The sequence below is a fragment of the Somniosus microcephalus genome, chromosome 30, assembly GCF_052327205.1.
Source record: "Somniosus microcephalus isolate GS21.2 chromosome 30, FLI_Smic_1.0, whole genome shotgun sequence".
In the NCBI taxonomy this organism is placed as follows: Eukaryota; Metazoa; Chordata; class Chondrichthyes; order Squaliformes; family Somniosidae; genus Somniosus; species Somniosus microcephalus.
This window is the reverse complement of record NC_141016.1, coordinates 7,272,553-7,294,023: the sequence shown is the minus strand read 5'-3', so window position 1 is coordinate 7,294,023 and position 21,471 is coordinate 7,272,553. Positions and strand designations below refer to the sequence as shown.

The 21,471-nt window shown below is 49.0% G+C and overlaps 1 protein-coding gene across 2 annotated transcripts in view; it reads left to right on the top strand.

Annotated features, from left to right (window-relative positions):
• LOC147097893 (lysyl oxidase homolog 2-like) overlaps positions 1 to 21,471 on the top strand; it is a 102,669-nt gene that overhangs the window by 53,649 nt on the left and 27,549 nt on the right. For both annotated transcript variants that reach the window (XM_085970944.1, XM_085970945.1), the window contains exons 4-6: positions 5,822 to 6,033; positions 11,478 to 11,691; positions 15,703 to 15,886. In XM_085970944.1, coding sequence (XP_085827070.1) covers positions 5,822 to 6,033; positions 11,478 to 11,691; positions 15,703 to 15,886 — 610 coding nt within the window. The remainder of the gene's footprint in view (positions 1 to 5,821; positions 6,034 to 11,477; positions 11,692 to 15,702; positions 15,887 to 21,471) is intronic.

Here is a 21,471-nt window from a genome sequence, read left to right as displayed (position 1 = left end):
TTTTCCGGCGGGGTTCCCTCTGCACACCTTCCCGAAGTGCCCCTTCTTACCGCACTTAAAGCAGGTGGTGCCTTTCACCGGGCACAGGTTTCTGGTGTGCTTTGGCTGCCCGCAGAAGTAGCAGTTGGGTCCCCGACGCGTCACGGCTGTCGTAGGGCTTCTGGGGGGAGAGCGGGGCCCCGACAGTGTCGGGCTGCCGGGCGGGGAAGATGCCTTCCAAGATGGCGGCGCCCTTGATGCACACGTGGCGGCGTGGACGGCGCGGGCTGAAGAGTAGGCGTCCGAGTTTCTCTGGGCCACATCCAGGGATCGCGCGGTGTCCGCAGCCTGTTTCAGGTCCAATCCCGTTTTTTCCAGCAGTCTCTGCCGGATGTAAGTGGAGCTGAGGCCTGTGATAAAGGCATCGCGAACAAGCTCGTCAGTGTACACTGCGGCTTTTACATCTTGGCACTTACAGTCTTTGCCAAGCATTTTCAGGGTGCCTAGGAACTCCTCCACCGATTCCCCAGGTCGCTGTGCGCGAGTAGCGAGCAGATGCCTAGCATACACCTTATTCGTAGGCTGCTGGTAATGCGCCTTTAAGATGTCGCAGGCGGCCAGGTACGTGTCGGCGTCTTGGATGAGGGGGTAAACCCGGTGGCTTACCCAATTCCGCAGAATTCCGAGCTTCATACTCGCAGCGTCCGTAGCATCTTTGACGGCTGCGGAATTGTCCAGGAAGAATTCCATACACATAAACCAGTGTCCGAAGCGTGCCAATGCATCCGAAGCATGCTGGTCCAAATCCAAACGTTCGGGTTTTAGGAGTTGATCCATTGTGATGAAAAATAAGTTAATAAAATTGATGTGCCTCAATAATTCCGAGACTCGATGTTAGCGAAACAAAACAAGGCTTTTATTAACTTAGAAGGTAACATGCAGTGGAGAGAGGTATCTTCCATCTGGAGGTCTGCAGTACTGGATATGAGGCCAGACTGAGCTTGCTTACATAGGGGCCAGGTATGGGCGGAGCCCTACACACAATACATTACAATATACAATACAATGGTGAGGAGACGGAACTGAGGTAAGGGAACTGAAACCTGAAACCAACCACAGTCACAGGCAGTGATGAATGGAATATTTCATCACAATATACAGCACAGAAACAGGCCATTCGGCCCAACCAGTCCATGCCGGCGTTTATGCTCCACTCGAGCCTCCTCCAGTCTTTCCTCATTTAAATCTATCAGCGTAACCCTCTATTCCCTTCTCCCTCATATGCTTATCTAACCGCCCCTTAAATACATCTATACTACTCGTCTCCGCCAATCCCTGTGGTAGCGAGTTCCACATTCTCACCACTCTCTGAGTAAAGAAGTTTCTCCTGAATTCCCTATTGGATTTCTTGGTGACTATCTTATACTGATGGCCTCTAGTTATGCTCTTCCCCACAAGTGGGAACATTCTCTCTGTGTGTCCACGCTATCAAAACCTTTCATGATTTTAAAGCCCAGCCTGTTCATCCTTTCCAGATAGGTATAACCTCGCATTTCTGGTATCATTCTTGCAAATCTTCTCTGCACCCTCTCCAGTGCCTCTATATCCTTTTTATAATATGGCGACCAGAACTGTGCACAGTGCTCCAGGTGTGGTCTAACCAAGATTCGATACAGATTTAGCATAACTTCTGTCAAAGAAAGAGTAAATGTAAACCTTTGTTTGGAGAACTTGCACCTGTCTGTGTCTGCCCAGCTGTATTTATCTTTCTGCATTTTTACAACGTCAGTCACATGTCAGACACTTGAAAGTGTCGAGAGTGTGAAGTAAGAGACTGGTTGTCATTTCCAGGTGAGTGGAATTGCAGCTTAATTTCTGTCACATGAGAGATGTTTTGCAGGTTGACCTGCAACCTGAAACACCTGGCAGTCTGCAGTTATTTCATTGACAGGAAGGAACCCCGATTCACCTTGAGATCTACGTTAAACCACTCCCCCCACCTCCAAACCATGTACCTGAGTCTTAAAGGAACAGGTACAGGTCAGCAGCTGGACATCACAACCGTGCTCCAGACCCTTTGCTAGTGTAATGGTTTGAAAAGCTATTGCCTCGATAGCACAGTGGTAATCCAGAGGCCCGGACTAATGATCTGGAGACGCAAGTTCAAATCTTACCACGGCAGCTGGGGAATTTAAGTTCAGTTAATTAAATAAATCTGGAATAGCAAACTAGTATCAGTAATAAAAACAGAAAATGCTGGAAATACTCAGCAGGTCAGGCAGCATCTGTGGAGAAACAGAGTTAACGTTTCAGGTTGATAACCTTTCGTCAGAACAGTATCAGTAATGGTGACCATGAAACTACCGGATTGTTGTAAAAACCCATCTGGTTCACTAATGTCCTTTAGGGAAGGAAATCTGCCGTCCTTACCCGGTCTGGTCTATCTCCTCTTCTTAGAGAGTCCCTCGGAACCGAGGATGACTTGCTTCCACGTTAAAAATGAGTTCTCAGGTGACTGATGAGTCCAATGCGGGACCTACAGTCTCTGTCACAGGTTGGGCAGACGGTGGTTGAAGGGGCGGGTGAGTGGGGTGCTTGAGTTGACGTCCGCTGTTTGCGCTTGGCTTCCGCTTGCTCCCGGCGAAGAGACTCGAGGTGTTCGGCGTCTTCCCGGATACTTCTCCTCCACTTTGTGTGGTCTTGGGCCAGGGATTCCCAGGTGTCACTTTTTCAAGGAGGCTTTGAGGGTGTCCTTGAAGTGTTTCCTCTGCCCACCTGGGGCTCTCTTGCCATGTCGGAGCTCCGAGTAGAGCGCTTGTTTTGGGAGTCTCGTATCAGGCATGCGGGCGATGTGGCCCGTTCATCGGAGCTGATCGAGCGTGGTCAAAGCTTCGATGCTGGGGATGTTGGCCTGAGCGAGAACACCGACGTTGGTGCGCCTATCCTGCCAATGGATTTGCAGGATCTTGCGGAGGCAGTGTTGGTGGTACCTCTCCAGTGCTTTGAGGTGCCTGCTGTGCATGGTCCGTGTCTCTGAAGCATACAGGAGGGTGGGTATCACTGCTGCTCTGTAGACCATGAGCTTGGTGCTGGGTTTGAGGTCCTGGTCTTCAAACACTCTCTTCCTCAGGCGACTGAAGGCTGCACTGACACACTGATCGACGTCTGCCCTTGTTGACAGTAGGCTCCCGAGGTATGGAAAGTGGTCCACGTTGTCCGAGGCCTTGTCGTGGGTTTTGATGTAGGTGACTCCAGACTGGCATTGATTCTTAACTTCCCTCTGAAATGGCCTAGCAAGCCACTCAGTTGTATAAGGCAGCTCACCGCCACCTTCTCGAGTGCAATTGGGGATGGGCAATAAATGCTGGCCTTGCCAGCAACGCCCACATCCCGTGAATTAATTTTTTTTTTAAAGGTTCGGATGATGTCATCTGGAACCCTTTGAACAGCGGTTTCCCTGAGCTGTCCATTATTGGCTGTGGAATGGGTCGCGACACGCCTTCTGCTCAAAACAATGGGTGGCATCGCTTTATTGTCCTGGGATCGCCACGCCCTGTATAGAGCTTAGATTGTAGTTAACGCTGTCAGATTGGTTGAATGCGTCATTACGCTGTTAGATTGGCCATCTCCATTGCACACCTGGAAAGAGTAGATTAAAACTAGTTGTAAAACGAGGACAGACAGTGAGAAAGAAAGACTTGGATTTCCACAGCGCCGGTCACAACCTCACGACGTCCCAACGCGCTTTACAGCCAATGACCTACTTTTGAAGTGTAGTCGCTGTTGTAATGTAGGGAAATGTGGCCATTATATCCAAGCTGCTGAACTCGCAACCTTTTTTTTGTATTGTTATAGACAAAAGGTACAGACAGGAGACAGAGACAATACATTTGGGAGTTCCTGTGACGGACTATTTTCCTCTCCAACGCTCTTGATGTGTACACTGGAAAAACTAGCCCCCTGCTCATAAGCAGCAGATAATAATAGGTACATTTAATAACTGGAGATCCTTCTCCTTAGAGCAGAGAAGGTTAAGGGGAGATTTAATAGAGGTGTTCAAAATTGAGGGGTTTTGATAGAGTGCGTAAGGAGAAACTGTTTCCAGTGGCAGGAGGGTCGGTAACCAAAGGACACAGATTTAAGATAATTGGCAAGAGAACCAGAGGCGAGATGAGGAGAATTTTTTTTAAGTGCCAAGTTGTTATGATCTGGAATGCACTGCCTGAAAGGGCGGTGGAAGCAGATTCAAAAATAACTTTCAAAAGGAAATGGGATAAATACTTGAAAAGGAAAATCATTTGCAGGGCTACGGAGAAAGAGCAAGGGAATGGGACATATTGGATAGCTCTTTCAAAGAGCCGGCACAGGCACGATGGGCCGAATGGCCTCCTCCTCCTGTGCTGTATCATGGTATGATTCGAACTATTTTGCTTTGTTGGGTAAGGGTAAGTGGCTGAATGGCAGAGCAGGCTCGAGGGACTGAATGGCCTATGATTTTTCCTCTCCCCTGTTGTGGGTTAGTGAGGCCATTTATAACATCCCCCATTTTGACCAGCGTTGGTCAGTTACTGAATCCGGGCCCCCACTGAACTCCTCGGCTCAGTTACGTGTTGCTGTGTTCCCGAATGTCCTTGATTTAACCCTGGGCAAGTTCTTGATCTTGGCCTGGTCACCAGCGCAAAGGCACTGAGTGGCGATCAGGCCAGACACTGAGGGAGGGAGAAACGGAGAGGCCCTCCGACCAAATGGTTCCTGGGTGTTTTTTACAGTGGCATCGGAATGGAGAGTAGCTTGTCTGCCAACCTTCATAGTGGTTTGGCCAGGTAGAAATGGGCACCCAAACATCATCTAACTTCTTCAGCACCTCCCAAACCCACAACCTCCACCACCTAGAAGGACAAGGGCAGCAGGCGCCTGGGAACACCACCACCTCCAAGTTCTCCTCCAAATCACACACCATCCCAACTTGGAAATATATCGGCCGTTCCTTCATCGTCGCTGGGTCAAAATCATGGAACTCCCTCCCTAACAGCACTGTGGGAGCACTTTCACCACACGGACTGCAGCGGTTCAAGAAGGCGGCTCACCACCACCTTCTCAAGGGGCAACTAGGGATGGGCAATAAATGCCAGCAATGCCCACATCCTGAGAGAGAATTTAAAATAAAACACACTGTAGACTGCATATTGACCAGTACGAAAGCCAAGACACCACCTACACCCCATATTGCTCCGTTGATGGTCCTTGATTCATGCTGGCGGAGCTATGAGGGATCAGCAACCAAAAGTCTCCACGCTGTAAGCAATAAGAATATAAAATAACCAGCGGTTCAAGAAGTCGTCCCACCACCACCTTCTCGAGGGTAACGAGGAATGGACAATAAATGCTGGCCTTGCAAGTGACGCCCACATCCCAAGAAGCAACAGAGAGCGGGCATGGATTTAAGGTGATAGGCACAAGAACCAGAGGCAACACGAGGAAAAAACTTTTCTATGCAGCGAGTGGTTAGGATTTGGAATGCACTGCCTGATAGGGCGGTGGATACAGATTCAATAGTAGCCTTCAAAGGGAATTGGATAAATAGTGGAAGGAGAAAAAATTACAAGGATATGAGGAAAGAGCGGGGGGAGGGGACTAACCAGATTGCTCTTCGAAAGAGCCGGCGCAGACTCGCTGGGCCGAATGGCCTCCTTCTGTGCTGTACTATTCTATGATTCTGTAGCGCCCTCCTCCCCACCCCCGACAAAAGAAAAACGGAGGAGGTGAGGATATAAGGTAGCGGGGAAAGGCCTCATTCGTTTTACCTGCCTATTAACGACGTACGTTTTCTTTTTCACTCCAGGCAGAGCAGCTCCAGGTGGAAGATGTCCGCATTAAGGGTGTCTTTGGTCCCTCCCGGAGGCGCATGCCCGTTACTGAGGGTTACGTCCAGGTTAAGCAGGATGGAGAATGGAAGCAAATCTGCAGCACTGACTGGACATTGAAGAACACCAGAGTGATCTGTGGCATGTTTGGATTCCCAGCGGAGAAAAACTACAACGTCAACATTTACAGGTAAGGAGGGAGCGCGGGCTCCTTGCAGCTTTCAGTGCGAAGGGTACAACAGAAACCAAATGTCAGCAGGACGGAGGTACAGCACCCCTCTTGTACAAGTGTGAGGATTTGAGTACAGGAGTAAAGACACCTTACTGCAATTATATAGGGCCCTGGTGAGAGCACACCTGGAGTATTGTGTACAGTTTTGGTCTCCTTACCTAAGGAAGGATATACTTGCCATAGAAGGAGTGCAACAAAGGTTCACCAGACTGGTTCCTGGGATGGGGGATTGTCCTATGAGGAGAGATTGAGTAGACTAGGCCTATATTCTCTAGAGTTTAGAAGAATGAGAGGTGATCTCATTGAAACATACAAAATTCTTACAGGGCTTGACAGGGTAGATGCAGCGAGGATGTTTCCCCCTGGCTGGGGAGTCTAGAACCAGGGGTCACAGTCTCAGAATAAGGGGTCGGCCATTTAGGACTGAGAGGAGGAGAAATTTCTTCACTCAGAGGGTGGTGAATCTTTGGAATTCTCTACCCCAGAGGGCTGTGGAGGCTCAGTCGTTGAGTATATTCAAGACAGAGATCGATAGATTTTTGAATATTAAGGGAATCAAGGGATATGGGGATAGTGCAGGAAAGTGGAGATGAGGTAGAAGATCAGCCATGATCTTATTGAATGGCGGAGCAGGCTCGAGGGGCCAAATGGCCGACTCCTGCTCCTATTTCTTATGTACCCCTCCCGGTAGGAGTGAGGCACTGTTGCGTGGGGCAGGTGGGGGGGCAGTTCAGTGTGCCTTTGAAATCCTGCCCTTCAACCCCAGTTCAGATAGAGTTCAGTCACAGCAACAGGGTTCCTTTCTCTGATGACTGTAAGTGGTTTTCGGTAAGATGTTACATCGAGTCGACAGCACAGAAACAGGCCATTGGGCCCAACTGGTCTATGCCGCCGTTTATGCTCCCTCCGAGCCTCCTCCCAACAATGTTCCCTCTAATTATTTTTTTCTGCGCGGTCCCTTTAACTGGCTGCGTGGCCCGTTCACATTTCGTGCCTGCGCGGTTTCGTCCATGTAAAAGCAGGTGAGCGACTTTCGCGGGATCTCCAGACCCATGCAGCTTAGCGCGAACGTTGCCTCCCTCTTCATCCAATCCTATCAGCATACCCTTCTATTCCCTTCTCCCCCGTGATTATCTCGCTTCCCCTTAAATGCATCTACACTAGTCGCCTCAACCACTCCCTGTGGTAGCGAGTTCCACATTCTCACCACTCTCTGGGTAAAGAAGTTTCTCCTGAATTCCCTGTTGGGTTTATTAGTGACTATCTTATATTGATGGCCTCTAGTTCTGGTCTTCCTCACAAGTGGAAACATCTTCTCTACGTCTGCCTTGTCAAACCCTTTCGTTATCTTAAAGACCCCCATCAGGTCACCCCTCGGCCTTCTCTTTTCTAGAGAAAAGAGCCCCAGCCTGTCCAATGTTTCCTGATAGTTATAACCTCTCAGTGCTGGTATCATCCCTGTGAATCTTTATACACCCCCTCTAGTGCCTCTTTATCCCTTTTCATAATATGGAGACCAGAAATGCGCACAGTACTCCAAGTGTGGTCTAATCAGGGTTCAATACAAGTTTAGCACATCTTCTCTGCTTTTCAAATCTATCCCTCGAGAAATTAACCCCCAGTGCTTTGTTTGCTTTTTTTTATGGCCTTAGATGCTGGGAGAATGTTTCCCCTGGCTGGAGAGTCTAGAACTAGGGGGGTCACAGTCTCAGGATAAGGGGTCGGCCATTTAGGACTGAGATGAGGAGGAATTTCTTCACTCAGAGGGTTGTGAATCTTTGGAATTCTCTGCCCCAGAGGGCTGTGAATGCTGAGTCGTTGAGTATATTCAAGGCTGAGATAGATAGATCTTTGGACTCTCGGGGAATCAAGGGATATGGAGATCGGGCTGGAAAGTGGAGTTGATGTCGATGATTAGCCATTGTCTTATTGAATGGCGGAGCAGGCTCGAGGGGCCGTATGGCCGACTCCTGCTCTTATTTGTTATATTCTTCTTAACCTGCGTCGCTACTTCTAGTGATTTGTGTATCTGTACCCCCAGATCCCCCTGCTCCTCTACCCTATTGAGACTCTTAATTTCCAAGCAGCATGTGGCCTCCTTATTCTTCCTACCAAAGTGCACCACCTCACACTTGTCTATATCGAAATTCATTTGACAATCAAACTCACATTCTGCATTGTATCTTGTCGCATTCTACCTTTTTGTATTAACAACCCCCAATTTGGTTTCGTCTGCAAATTTAGAAATTGTACTTCTGATTCCCGAGTCCAATTAGCCGCGCTGAGCGAGCTGGTCTCATTCGAACTGCCGCTGGGGTGGGAGAATTGGTCCCAGCACCCCTGGTGTAGGGAAAGGGGGAAAATCAGCCAGAGTTCCTCCTGCTGACCACTGTCATCCGACCCTCGCTGGAACAGTCCATCTGCGTACTGCCACGAATTCGCTGTTTACAATATTTCCTTTCACCTTACAGAAAGGAGCTTCGAAATGCTACAATTGTAGGGTGAAGTTATACAATCGTAGGGTCTTACAGCACAGGAGGAGGTCGCTCGGCCCCTCGTGCCTCTGCCGACTCTCTGACAGAGTGGTCTACGTGGTCCAGTCCCCTGCCCTTTCCCCCAAACCCTTTTTTTAAAAACTTTTTCAGCTATCTATCCAGTTCTCTTTTAAAACCTATTATGGATTCTACTTCCATCATTCTTTCTCAGAATCATACAGCACAGATTGAGGCCAGTTAGTCCCACTCCCACTCCTTACATTTTTCCGTTGCAATGATGTATCCAATTCCCTTTTGAAAAGTTACCGTGAATCTGCTCCACCATTCTTTCAGGCAATGCATTACAGGTATCTCTGCTCAAGTTTTATGACCAGAATGATAAATTGCATTTATATAGCGTCTTTAACATAGTTAAATGTCCCAAGGCACTTCACGGGAGTGTTAGCAAACAAAATTTGACACTGAGCCACATAAAGGAGATATTAGGACAGGCTTGGTCAATGAGGTTGGTTTTAAGAAGCATCTTAAAGGAGGAGAGAGAGGTGTAAGGAGGGAATTCCAGAGCTTAGGGCCTCGGCAGCTGAAGGCGCGGCCGCCAATGGTGGAGCGATTTAAAAAGGGGGCTGCGCAAGAGGGCAGAATTGGAGCAGCGCAGAGATCTTGGAGAGTTGTAGGGCTGGGAGAGGTTACAGAGATAGGGAGGGACGAGGCCATGGAAAGATCAAAGAAAGTAGAGGTCAAAGTCTTCTGTAGACTCGAGACTGACACAAGACAGATGTTCTGGTGGGATATCGCATGTCCTAACTACCCTCTGCATTTTAAATTCTCCTAACCTCACCCTTTATCCTTTTGGCGATGACCTTAAATTTAAGTTGCCCAGTTACCGACTCACAAACCAGTGGGAAGAGCTTGTTGCGTCTTGCCTTCTCAAAGCCCTTCATCATTTTGAACACCTCTATTAGATCTGTCTGCCCATTTTCTAAATCCACAGCTGTAAAAAAAAAAGAAATTGAGCTCCCTGAGAAAAATCAAGGGGATCGAGGGATCAGGCGGGAAAGTGAAGTTGAGGTCGAAGATCAGCCACGATCTTATTGAATGGGGGGGTCGGGGGGGGGGGGCGAATGGCCGACTCCTGCTCCTAGTTAACAACAGGCAATGCTGGAAAAACTCAGCAGGCCAGGCAACATCCGTGGAGAGAAATTAGAGTCAACGTTTCGGGTCGAAACCCTTTTTCAAAACTGGAAAGGAAATGAAATAGATCGAAGGCAGGGCTGCGATAGAACAAAAGAAGTAAAGAGACATTAAGAGGTATTCAAAACCAGACGAGATCATAACCTCGGCCCCTATTACATTTTTACTTATATTTTTTTTCCACCCCTTTGTTTTGGGTTTTACCTTCCCCCCCCCCCCCCACTTCCTTTTTTTTCTCTCTCCCACATGGCAGCTGTCTCTCATCCTGCCAGTACACTTCACACCTAATCTCAGCTGTCTTTTGTCTCCACTGTCCTATTACCATCTCACTACTTTTGTTCTATCGCAGCCTTGCCTTCGATCTATTTAATTTCCTTTCCAGTTTTGAAAAAGGGTTTGACCCGAAACGTCGACTATAATTTCTCTCCACGGATGTTGTCTGGCCTGCTGAGTTTTTCCAGCATTTTCTGTTGTTATTTCGGATTTCCAGCATCTGCAGTATTTTACTATCGTCCTGCTCCTAGCTCTTGTGTTCTTATGTACAAAAGCATCAGAACTGCGAAATCGAAGAGTCTCCTCGACGACCTTTATCGGTTGTGACCCGTTCAGCTAATTCTGGCGAAGCTGAGCTGCTCGCTCTTGCTGTTGCCAGGACGTAGTCAGATTCCACAAGCACACGCCCCTCGTAGGATCGTGCTGCTCCCGGGCTCCGCCTGAGCTCAGTTCGCGGGCCGAAGGCATTCCTCAATCTAACGGGAGGGAATGTACGGGAGCTAAATGATCAGGATGACTTGACAATGACCTGATAGTTTCACACTGAGGTACTAAGGGTCTCTTGGTGATCAGAATGCACATACACAAAAAGGAGTTGTCTCTCTTTGTAATGATTAGTTTAGATTGGATGGGCGCTGTCGTGGTCTTCTGATTTTCTCCCTGAGGTTTATCGCCCAGTGTTGGGTTAGAAGTCGGCACAGGCACGACGGGCCGAATGGCCTCCTTCTGTGCTGTATGATCCCAACCTCGTCGTTAATGTAATTAAATAAACTAGGCTTGTATTCCCTGGAATATAGACGGTTAAGGGGTGATTTGATGGAGGTTTTTAGGATTTTTGAAAGGAATTGATTGGGTTGATAGAGTAAACCTTTTCTGCTGGTGGGGCGGGGAGTCTAGGACAAGGGGGACATGACCTTAAAATCAGAGCCAGGCCATTCAGGAGAGAAACACTTCTTCACACAAAGGGTGGTCGAAGTGTGGACCGCTCTCCCACTAAAAGCAGTAGATGTTAGCTCAGTTGATCATTTTACAGCTGAGATTGATAGGATTTTGCTTGACAAGGGTATAAAAGGATATGGAGAGTGATGTAAGCAAACTACTGGGCACTTGGTCTAAGCATTAAACAAGGCTTTAATCAACTGTTTTTCAACATGGAGATCTAGTTGTGTCCTTCACTAGTTCCTGTTAAAGAATGTCCTGAGCAAGCTGGGCCCGTGCCCGAGTATTTATACTCCCCCTGGACAGCGCCACCAGCAGGCCGCCCAGTATTATTTCATAAGGCTGTTCCACATGAATGACAAGATTCATGTCAGAGACAGGCAGGTGGGTGGAGTTTTGGCGTGAGAGGCTCGAGTGGTCTGTTCCTCTGTTCCTAGTGGGGTATATCGGGGCTGTTACTGTGCTGGACGCGGACTCACGGGATCCTTTCCACCCTCTCCGCAGGACGTTTGCGAGCAGGAAGGAGCACATCTACTGGCCCTACACCATCAACTGCACAGGCAACGAAGCCCACCTGTCCGACTGCAGGCTGGGCCACTCCGCGGTGGGCAGAAACAGCACGTGCGAGAGCCATATGCCTGTCGTCGCGAGCTGCGTCGCTGGCCGGGCCTTTGCAGCCATCAGCACCACTCGATTCAAGAAGGCCTTCCCGGCCGAGGTGACGTGTCCATTGCCTCTGCTTACGGCGACGGACTAGCAACGTTCCCTGTCATTTTTCTTTGGGTACAGGGGCCCTTTAACTGGCTGCGCGGCCCAAGCAATTGTTCGCGCGTGCGCGGTTACTTACATCGAAACGCCGGTGAGCGGCTTGCGCGGGACCTTCCGGCTGCGCAGCTTAACGGGGACGTTGCTGCCCAGTTTAGGAAGGGGGGGTGAGGAGGGGATCCAAAGCGAGGAGCTGGAGTTTAGGTACAGATCAGCCACAATCTCATTGAATGGCGGAAACGGGCTCAAGGGGCTGAATGGCCTCCTCCTGTTTCGGTGAGCGGACTGTATTTCCAAAGGAATTTCCAGTGCTGGAGAAAAGAACCTGTAATAAGTTCAGCGGAACATTGCTCTGTTACAGGAACTAGTGGTCATCAAAAGCAGTGACCGCGTCGAGCGGCTCTGATGGTTTATAGACAGAACAGCAGATAGCTGGGAGACAGTTACAGGCTCCAGGGGTTCAGACGGTGAGCGTGCCAGTGTCTCCCTCTCTCTCTCTCTCTCTGTCTGTCTCTCTCTCTCTCTCTGTCTCTCTCTCTCACTGTCTCTCTCTCTCTCTCTCTTCCTGCAAGTGTGCCAGTATCTCTCTCTCTTTCTTTCTCTCTCTCTCTGCGAGTGTGCCAGTGTCTCTCTCTCTCTCTCTCCAATTCCAATTCCAATTCAAATGCTTTATTGGCATGAAAGTTTACAGAGAACCATATTGCCAAAGCTTACATAGCAAAAAGGTACAGTTTTCCAACATTCTGTAGGTGTCAATCGATTTGACATTTGTCTCTCTCTCTCTCTGTCTCTCTGTCTGTCTGTCTCTCTCTCTCTCTCTCTGTCTCTCTCTCTCACTGTCTCTCTCTCTCTCTCTTCCTGCAAGTGTGCCAGTATCTCTCTCTCTTTCTTTTCTCTCTCTCTCTGCGAGTGTGCCAGTGTCTCTCTCTCTCTCTTTCTCTCTCTCTCTCTCACTCTCTGCCAGTGTGTCTCTCTCTCTCTCTCTCTGCGAGCGTGCCAGTCTCTCTCTCTCTCTCCTTTCTTTCTTTCTTTCTTTCTTTCTTTCTTTCTTTCTTTCTCTCTCCGAGCGAGCCAGTGTCTCTCTCTCTCTCTCTGCGAGCGAGCCAGTGTCCCTCTCTCTCTCTGCAAGCAAGCCAGTGTCTCTCTCTCTCTCTCTCTCTGTCTCTCTCCGAGCGAGCCAGTGTCTCTCTCTCTCTCTCTCTGCGAGCGAGCCAGTGTCCCTCTCTCTCTCTCTCTCTCTCTCTCTGCAAGCAAGCCAGTTTCTCTCTCTCTCTCTGTCTCTCTGCGAGCGAGCCAGTGTCTCTCTCTCTGTGAGCGAGCCAGTGGCTCTGTATATGTGTGTGTTTGAATGCCAGTGTTGATGCGTGTGAGTGTATTTATCTGTCAGTGAGTGGCTCTGCCTATGTGTGTGTGTGTGTGTGTGTGTGTGTTTGTGTCTGTCAGTGGCTCTGGGTACTAGGCAAACACACAGCAAGATCCCACAAACAGCAAATGAACGAATGACCAGACAATCTCTCGGTGGTGGTGGTGGTTGAGGGAGGGCTGGTAACCAGGACTCTGGGAGTGTTGGGCAGGATTTTGTGCTCGAGACCCTGGAGTGGGACTTGAACCCATGACCTCCTGACTCCGAGGTGAGAGCTTCACCCACTGAGCCACGGCCTTCGCCCTTCGCGGTCGAATCGCCGGCCAGCAGTCGGTGTCCAGGCTCACACCAGCGCGGTGTTCGGACCTTCCGGGACATTAAACCGGAGAGGGAATTCTCGCAATGGCAAAACACGTTGATAACCCTGTGGTTGGGAACGGAAGGCCCCTGAACGATTCATTAGTGTTAAGAAGTGTTCTTGAATACTTTATAAAATTAAGCTTGAAACACAAATCACCACACAGTACATTCCACATATTATATGTAATGCACATCAGAAAATAGAAGCCAGATGGGTGTGTTGGCTGGGAACCTGAAACACGTATCGGACTATTCTGCCAGAGATACACTGCATGAGTGACTGAACAACAAAAGTTTCTGGCACTTTGACCTTGGGCCTGAGTTGCACTGAATGGTTGGTTATATAAACGTTTGCAACCAGAGTTCTCACCTCTTGAAGCTCTGTTGATGAGTGGGTGGGTCAAGCTCCTCGAGCCCAGTGTGTTGCTGACACGGAAAGACCACAAGCTCCCAGGTTTGATCCCTGCTCCGTGCCGAGATGGCTGATTTCAGCACCACTTGGGGGTGTGACAATAGGCGACGGTGACCTCGGACAGAGAGAAGGAAAATTCAGCCCTGATTCCCCCGTCGCTATTGCTGCTTGGTCTTCCATCCTTCCTCCTCTCCCTCCCATTCTCCATTCCTCTAACTCCCTCCTTGTGCCCCTCCCTAAACCTCTCCGCCTCACTTACCTCCTCCTTTTAAGACGCTCCTTAAAACCTACCTCTTTGACCAAGCTTTTGGTCACCCGTCCTAATATCTCACTATGTGGCTCGGTGTCAAATTTTGTTTGATCATCGCTCCTGTGAAGCACCGCGGGACGTTTTACTGTGTAGAAATGCAAATTGTTGTTGCTGTGTACCCTCCCTCACTTTGTCCCACAGTGACTACATTTCAAAAGTACTTCATTGTCTGTGGGACGTCCTGAGGACGAGCAAGATCCTGCAGAAATGCAAGTCTTTCCTTCTTTAACACGACAGCAGGGAACAGTTTGAATGCAGGAGCAAGTGTTAAATGTTGACACCAATAAAAAACCCAACATATTTTAGCTGGATTAGCCCTGCGAGTCTGGCGTGCTGCCCCATTGCCTCCGAGTGCTCGGCGCTGGACCTTGGAATCTGCGCCGCCATTCTCTCGATCTTCTCCCTGAAGAATCTTGTGGATCATTTAATGCTCGGCTTTTCTGGCATCTAAGGTTGTGGCCGCTCTGCAGCTGCAGTAAGTCCACCCTGCGCTGAACGCGGGGAGCAGCTAGTGCGAGGATCTGGAATGGACACAGAGGAATTAAACATACGAACACACGAATTAGGAGCAGGAGTCGGCCACTCGGCCCCTCGAGCCTGCTCCGCCGTTCAATAAGATCATGGCTGATCTGATGACTCCACATTCCCGCCTACCCCCGATAACCTTTCACCCCCTTGCTCACCAAGAATCTATCTACCTCTGCCTTAAAAATATTCAAAGACTCTGCTTCCACCGCCCTCTGAAGAAGAGAGTTCCAAACACTCACGACCCTCTGTGAGAAAAAATGTCTCCTCATCTCTGTCTTAAATGGACTTATTTTTAAACAGTGACCCCTAGTTCTAGATTCACCCACAAGAGGAAACATCCTCTCCACATCCACCCTGTCCAGACCCCTCAGGATCTTATATGTTTCAATCAAGCCCCCTCTTACTCTTCTAAACTCCAGCGGATACAAGCCTAGCCTGTCCAACCTTTCCTCAGAAGACAACCCGCCCATTCCAGGTAATAGTCTCGTAAACCTTCTCTGAACTGCTTCCAGTGCATTTACATCATTCCTTAATTTGGGAGACCAATACTGTACACAGTTTATTAATTCTCCTTGGTTCAGTGGGTAGCACTCTTGCCTCTGAGTCAGAAGGTTCAAGTCCCACTCCGGAGACTTGAGCACATACCTCAGGCTGACACTCCCAGTGCGGTGCTGAGGGAGTGCTGCACTGCCAGAGGCGCCGTCTTTTGGATGAGACGTTAAACCGAGGCCCCGTCTGCTCTCTCAGGTGGATGTAAAAGATCCCATGGCCCTATTTCGAAGAAGAGCAGGGGGAGTTCTCCCTGGTGTCCTGGGCAATATTGATCCCTCAATCAACATCACAAAAACAGATGATCTAGTCGTTACCTGGCTGTTTGTGGGAGCTTGCTGTGCACAAATTGACTGCAACGTTTGCCTGCGTTGCAACAGTGACTACATCCCACAAGCACTTGATTGGCTGTAAAGACTTGTGGTTTTATTTGTTTCCGCAGGAACCACTGGTTCGTCTCAGAGGAGGAGCCAAGATCGGAGAGGGCCGAGTGGAGGTTTTGAGGAGCGGTCAGTGGGGGACCGTCTGTGATGATAAATGGAGTCTCGTGTCAGCCAGTGTGGTCTGCCGGGAGCTGGGCTATGGGACAGCCAAGGAAGCTTTAGCTGGAGCTCGAATGGGCCAAGGTGAGGCATTCCCCGGCCCCTCCCCTCCCTCCCCCCCCCCGGCCCCTCCCCTCCCCCCCCGCCCGCCCCGCCCCTGGCCCCTTTCACTGAACCAACGTTTGCACTAACACAGACCCGAGCACTCCCGTTCCATATCGGTGCACACAATAGGTTGATGGGCAGGGAATGCTGGGTCCATCGAGCCTGATGGCCGGAACATCAAGACTGAACACTTGCTCCCGCTCCTGCTCCCTCCCCATGTAATCTCCTGGGAGAGGCAGAAGAACCCGAGGCCAATAAGGGGAAAAGTACTGTGGAAAATTCCTCTCCCACCCCCGCAGGCGATCGAAACCAGACCAGGAAATCACATGAACCAAGTGTTAGCGATAAAGACACTTGCCTTCTGTATGATGCATCACGCTTTACACAGTGAATAGCAATTTGTGCAGATGTTTTATGTCTAATAGAGGTGTATCAGTTCTCGGTAACCTGTTGCATCTCGCCCACCAAGTTTCCCACATCATTCCCACAAGACTGAGACGGGACTCTGGTGTGGCCCCCTGCCCCTTCAGCATTGGTCGCGGTGCAGTACTGGTACAGCAAGCTACTGCTCGCCCACCAATCCCTGACCACCCCGCCCCCCTCGGCCAGCCAACTCATTCAAGAGCAAGGCTAAGTTGCGGTTTCCCTTTGGAGTGGATGGCACCCTTCCTGAAATCCTCCGAATGTTCTTGGTTTTGCTTTGTTTCTTTCTTTGCATTCAGTGTTTGGCCCTGACTGTGTGCCAAACCCCTGGCCGAGCATTTCAGTAAATTCCAGACTCCCTGCCAATGTGGAACTGGGATTCTCACAGCAGTAACAGAGCAGCTGTTACACAACAAGCAGTCAGAGCTTCGACTGAGAGACGAGGCCACTTCACCAGTTAACAACCTGCATGGTTTGTCTCTCTCTTTCTGTGTGTGTCTCTCACTTTCTGTTAAGTCTGTGTGTTCTAGTTGTAATTACTAACACAGACTACAAGATTAAAGTTCAACAGGTCTTTACTGGTTGGAGGTCAGGACTATACTAAATACAATATTACTACACAGTGCTTATATACCGGTGGTCACCACCGGTATTACGTATACAGCAGCCAGAGAAAGGAGTACATCTCTTAAGGTGGAACAGGCTTAAGTTCTCTTAAGGTGGAACAGGTTACATACACCACAATCCTCCCTTTTTAGCTTAACAGTCATATCCCCATTTAACATAACATAATAACATATATAACTTCAGGTATAAACAGTTCAAAGGTTCAGTCTCTCAGGAGGCCTTCTGATTCGGTTTGGATAACGCCTTTCAGTGGTCTCTGATTCCTGTTGCTGAGGTGACTCCTCTAGTTGGTCTCCCATGCATTGGGTGTTATCATCAGGTACATTCCCTGCCGAGGTAGATGCTTCAGGTTCATTAACGTCTTCCACAGTTGTCTCTGTCGCAACCATGGGTTCGACCCTTGTTCTCGATTCTACCAGTTGATCCGCATGACGCCTTATCACATTGTTACCAATATCTACTGTGTACATCAGAGGTCCTTGTCTGGCCCGAATTGTTCCGGACTGCCATTTTTCGTTTCCATAGCCCTTTGCCAACACTGGTTGTCCTACGTCGAAACTTCGAGTGGTCTTGTTATTAATATGCCGGAACTGTTTGTTTTCCACTTCCCTCTGCACATTTGGTTTTAACAAGTCCAACTTGGACCGCAACCTCCTGTTATAAAACATCATGGCAGGACTTTGGTTAGTCACTGCATGAGCGGCGTTTCGATATGCCATTAGGAACTTGTCCACCTTGTGCTGTAGCGGAATCTGATCATCGTTCATGGCCTTTATTGCCTTTTTGAATGTTTGGACAAATCTCTCGGCCAACCCGTTTGTCACCAGATGATATGGGGCAGAGGTATAATGTTTCACCCCATTCTTCTTTAAGAATTTTTGGAATTCTTCCGACACGAACTGTGGTCCGTTGTCCGAACAGATCTGTTCTGGCAATCCGTTCCTTGCGAATATTGTTCTCAACACCGCAATTGTCTTTTCTGAAGTAGTGGTATTCATCTTGATCACTTCTGGCCATTTGGAATGTGCGTCCACCGCAATTAGGAACATGGAGTCCATGAATGGACCAGCAAAGTCAATATGTACGCGTTGCCATGGGGCTGAAGGCCATTCCCATGGGTGTAGTGGTGCGATCGGAGGTGCATTTTGCACTTTTTGGCACCCAGCGCAGCTTTTCGTCAACTCCTCTATCTGTTGGTCAATACCCGGCCACCATACATAAGCCCTAGCAAGACTTTTCATCTTAACTCCCCCCAGATGACCTTCATGCAGTTCTTTTAGAACTCTTTCCCTTAACTTGGGAGGAATAATCACTCTTGTCCCGTACATCAAAGTACCATGGCAGACGGACAGCTGGTCTCGCCTTGCCGAGAATGCCGGTAACAGAGGATCACCACGTGTTGGCCATCCTTTCACTGTCACCTCGTAGACTCTGGACAGTGTCGGGTCGTTCCTGGTTTCTCTTTCAATACTTGCATTGGTGACTGGTAAACACTCGATGATGGTCGAATGAAATAACTCAACAGGGTCAACTTTCGTCGTTTCTTCTTCTTCAGGTAGTGGCAGGCACGACAGCCCATCAGCATTGCCATGCTGCTTCGTACCTTTGAATTCTATTTGATATTGATGTGCCCCTAGGAAAAGGGACCATCTCTGGAGACGCTGTGCTGTCATCACTGAAACACCCTTCTTAGGGTTAAAAATGGATACCAACGGCTGATGGTCTGTCAGAAGTGTGAATTTTTGGCCCTGCAGGTAATGATTAAACTTCTTCACTCCCCATACAAGGCTGAGAGCCTCCCTATCGATCTGCGCATAGTTGCGCTCAGCGGAGGTCAATGATCTGGATGCAAACGCGACTGGCCTTTCCGTGCCATTTGGCAACTTGTGTGAGAGTACTGCCCCAATACCATATGGAGAAGCATCACAAGCCAACCGAATAGGCAGTGTCGGGTTGAAGTGAGCCAACACTTCCTCTGAGGTGATCAATTCTTTGCTTTTGCGAAATGCCTTCTTACAGTTTTCGCTCCATTCCCATGGTACCCCCTTCTGTAAAAGAGCGTTTAGCGGGTGCAGTACCGTGGATAGATTTGGTAGAAATTTATGGTAATAGTTAATCAATCCTAGAAACGACCTCAACTGAGAGACATTATCCGGAGCGGGAGCCTTTACAACTGCCTCTATCTTGTCAGGAGACTTATGAAGCCCCTCCCGGTCAATGACATGACCACAGTACGAGATCCGCTTCTGGAAGAACTCACATTTCTGCCGATTTACTCTAAGTCCATACTCTTTCAGTCTGTTGAGCACCAGTTCCAAGTTTGCGAGGTGTTCTTCATCACCATCACCTGTAATCAGAATATCGTCCAGGTAACATTGTGTGCCTGGAATTCCCTGTAATACCTGCTCCATGGCCCTCTGCCAAATTGCTGGAGCCGATGCCACTCCAAAAACCAGCCTATTGTACCGGTACAAACCTCGATGCGTGTTGATCGTGAGGTATTGGCGTGACTCTTCTTCAACCTCCATCTGCAAGTACGCCTGCGCCAGGTCTATCTTGGTGAAGTGTTTCCCGCCAGACAACGAAGCAAAAATATCCTCAATCCGCGGAAGCGGATACTGCACCGTGTGAAGCACCGGATTAACGGTGATTTTGAAATCTCCACAGATGCGAACCTTCCCTGGTTCTCCTGGCTTGTTGCTCGAAGGACGTTTCATAATGGGAACAATGGGCGTAGCCCACTCACTCCAATCTACCTTAGACAGTACACCTGAACGTTCTAGCGCTTCCAGTTCCGCTTCTACAGTAGGTCGTATTGCATAGGGTACTGGTCTGGCTTTAAAAAATTTTGGGTGTGCATGTTCATCAATCTTGATGTTTGCCGTAATTCCTCTCAGTGTTCCCAGTCCCTGCTGGAACACCTCTTTAGCATCATCCAATATTTTGGACAATCGTTTAGGTTTGTCATCTGTTTCCCCGGAACCTACCGTTAGTGCCTTCAAGGAGTGCCAGTCCATATTCATTTTCCTAATCCACTCCCGTCCCAGTAGTGGTGGACCTCCTTCAGGTAGCACATATAAGTCCATTACTTGGCTTTCTTCGCCCTTGTGGACCACTTTTACCTCTATCTTTCCGATGGGGTACACTCTTTGCCCTGTGTATGTTTTCAATATAATCTCCGTATCCCGTAGGGGAATATGTTGGAATAACCTTTTGTAATCTTTCTTATTCATGACCGTCAATGCCGATCCAGTGTCCAATTCCATCTTTACTTGGACTCCTGCTATCTGAAGGGTGACCCAAATTGTCTGGAGATCTGCATCCTTACCAACGTTGTGTACTCTTAAGCTACCCAGTTCATTACTGCTAGCATCTGAATCTGACTTCTGTTCGGTCGAACTGTTCTTTGTCACCTTGTGTACCTTTATGTATTTTCCTTGCGGTGACTTTTTGTTGCTGGTCTTCTTTCCTGACCGGCATACTTTAGCTATGTGGCCAAGCCTGCCACACGTTCTGCATTCTTGGTTTTTAAACCAACACTGGTTCTGATCGTGCGTTGTCTTTCCACAATGATAACATTTTACAGTACTCAAACCCAATTTATTTGTACTGAGTTCCGGTGACCGTAGCTGCATTACTGCCGTGCCTCTCGCTGCGGCTTCGTGTGCTGCTGCCATAGTGACCGCTTTCTCAAGCGTCAGCTCATTCTCCTCGAGCAGTCGCTTTTGTGTATCTTCTTTTAATAAACCACACACAAATTTATCTCGTAGCGCCTCTGTCAGTCTCGTTCCAAACTGACAGTACTTTGCTAGCTTACGCAATTCCATTAAATATTCAGCATTGCTTTCATCCTTCAGCTGCCTTCTGCTGTAAAATTTAAATCGTTCCGCTAGCATCAGCGGCGTGGGGTTTAGATGATTTTTCAGGACAGTAACAATCTCCTCGAACGTCTTATCCGCCGGTTCATCTGATGATAAAAGGTGTTTCAATTGCCCGTATGTCTTCGCACCCATTAAGTTTAATAATGTTAGTGCTTTCTCTTCATCTGGGATTTTATTTGCTTTACAATAATTTTGTATGCGTTCTACATACATGGCCCAATCTTCGATGTCGCTATCAAAGGTATTAATGTTCCCATGTTTAGGCATCGTAGCAATTTAATTTATTTTAATTTTTATCCAAGATGGCGGCTTCCCGCTCTTGTCTTCGTCCTCCGCCTACAAAATGGCGGTTTTCCCGCGCTTGGCGGTCTTCACCCGTCCCCCGACGCTGTCTCCGCTTCACCGCGGCTCTCGCGCCTTCAGTTGCCCCAGACACTGCGCCTTTTTAGCCCGAATGCGGCCCGGCCCTTATCACCAGCCGCGATCGATGTCCCCGCGCTGCGCCTTTCGGCCCGAATGCGGCCCGGCCCTTATCTCCGGTCGCGATCGATCTCACCGCCCTTATTCCTCCGTCTTCCCTCCCCGTCTGTACAGCCAACGCGGCCAGCTTTCTGGTCGCGTCGCTGCCCGGCT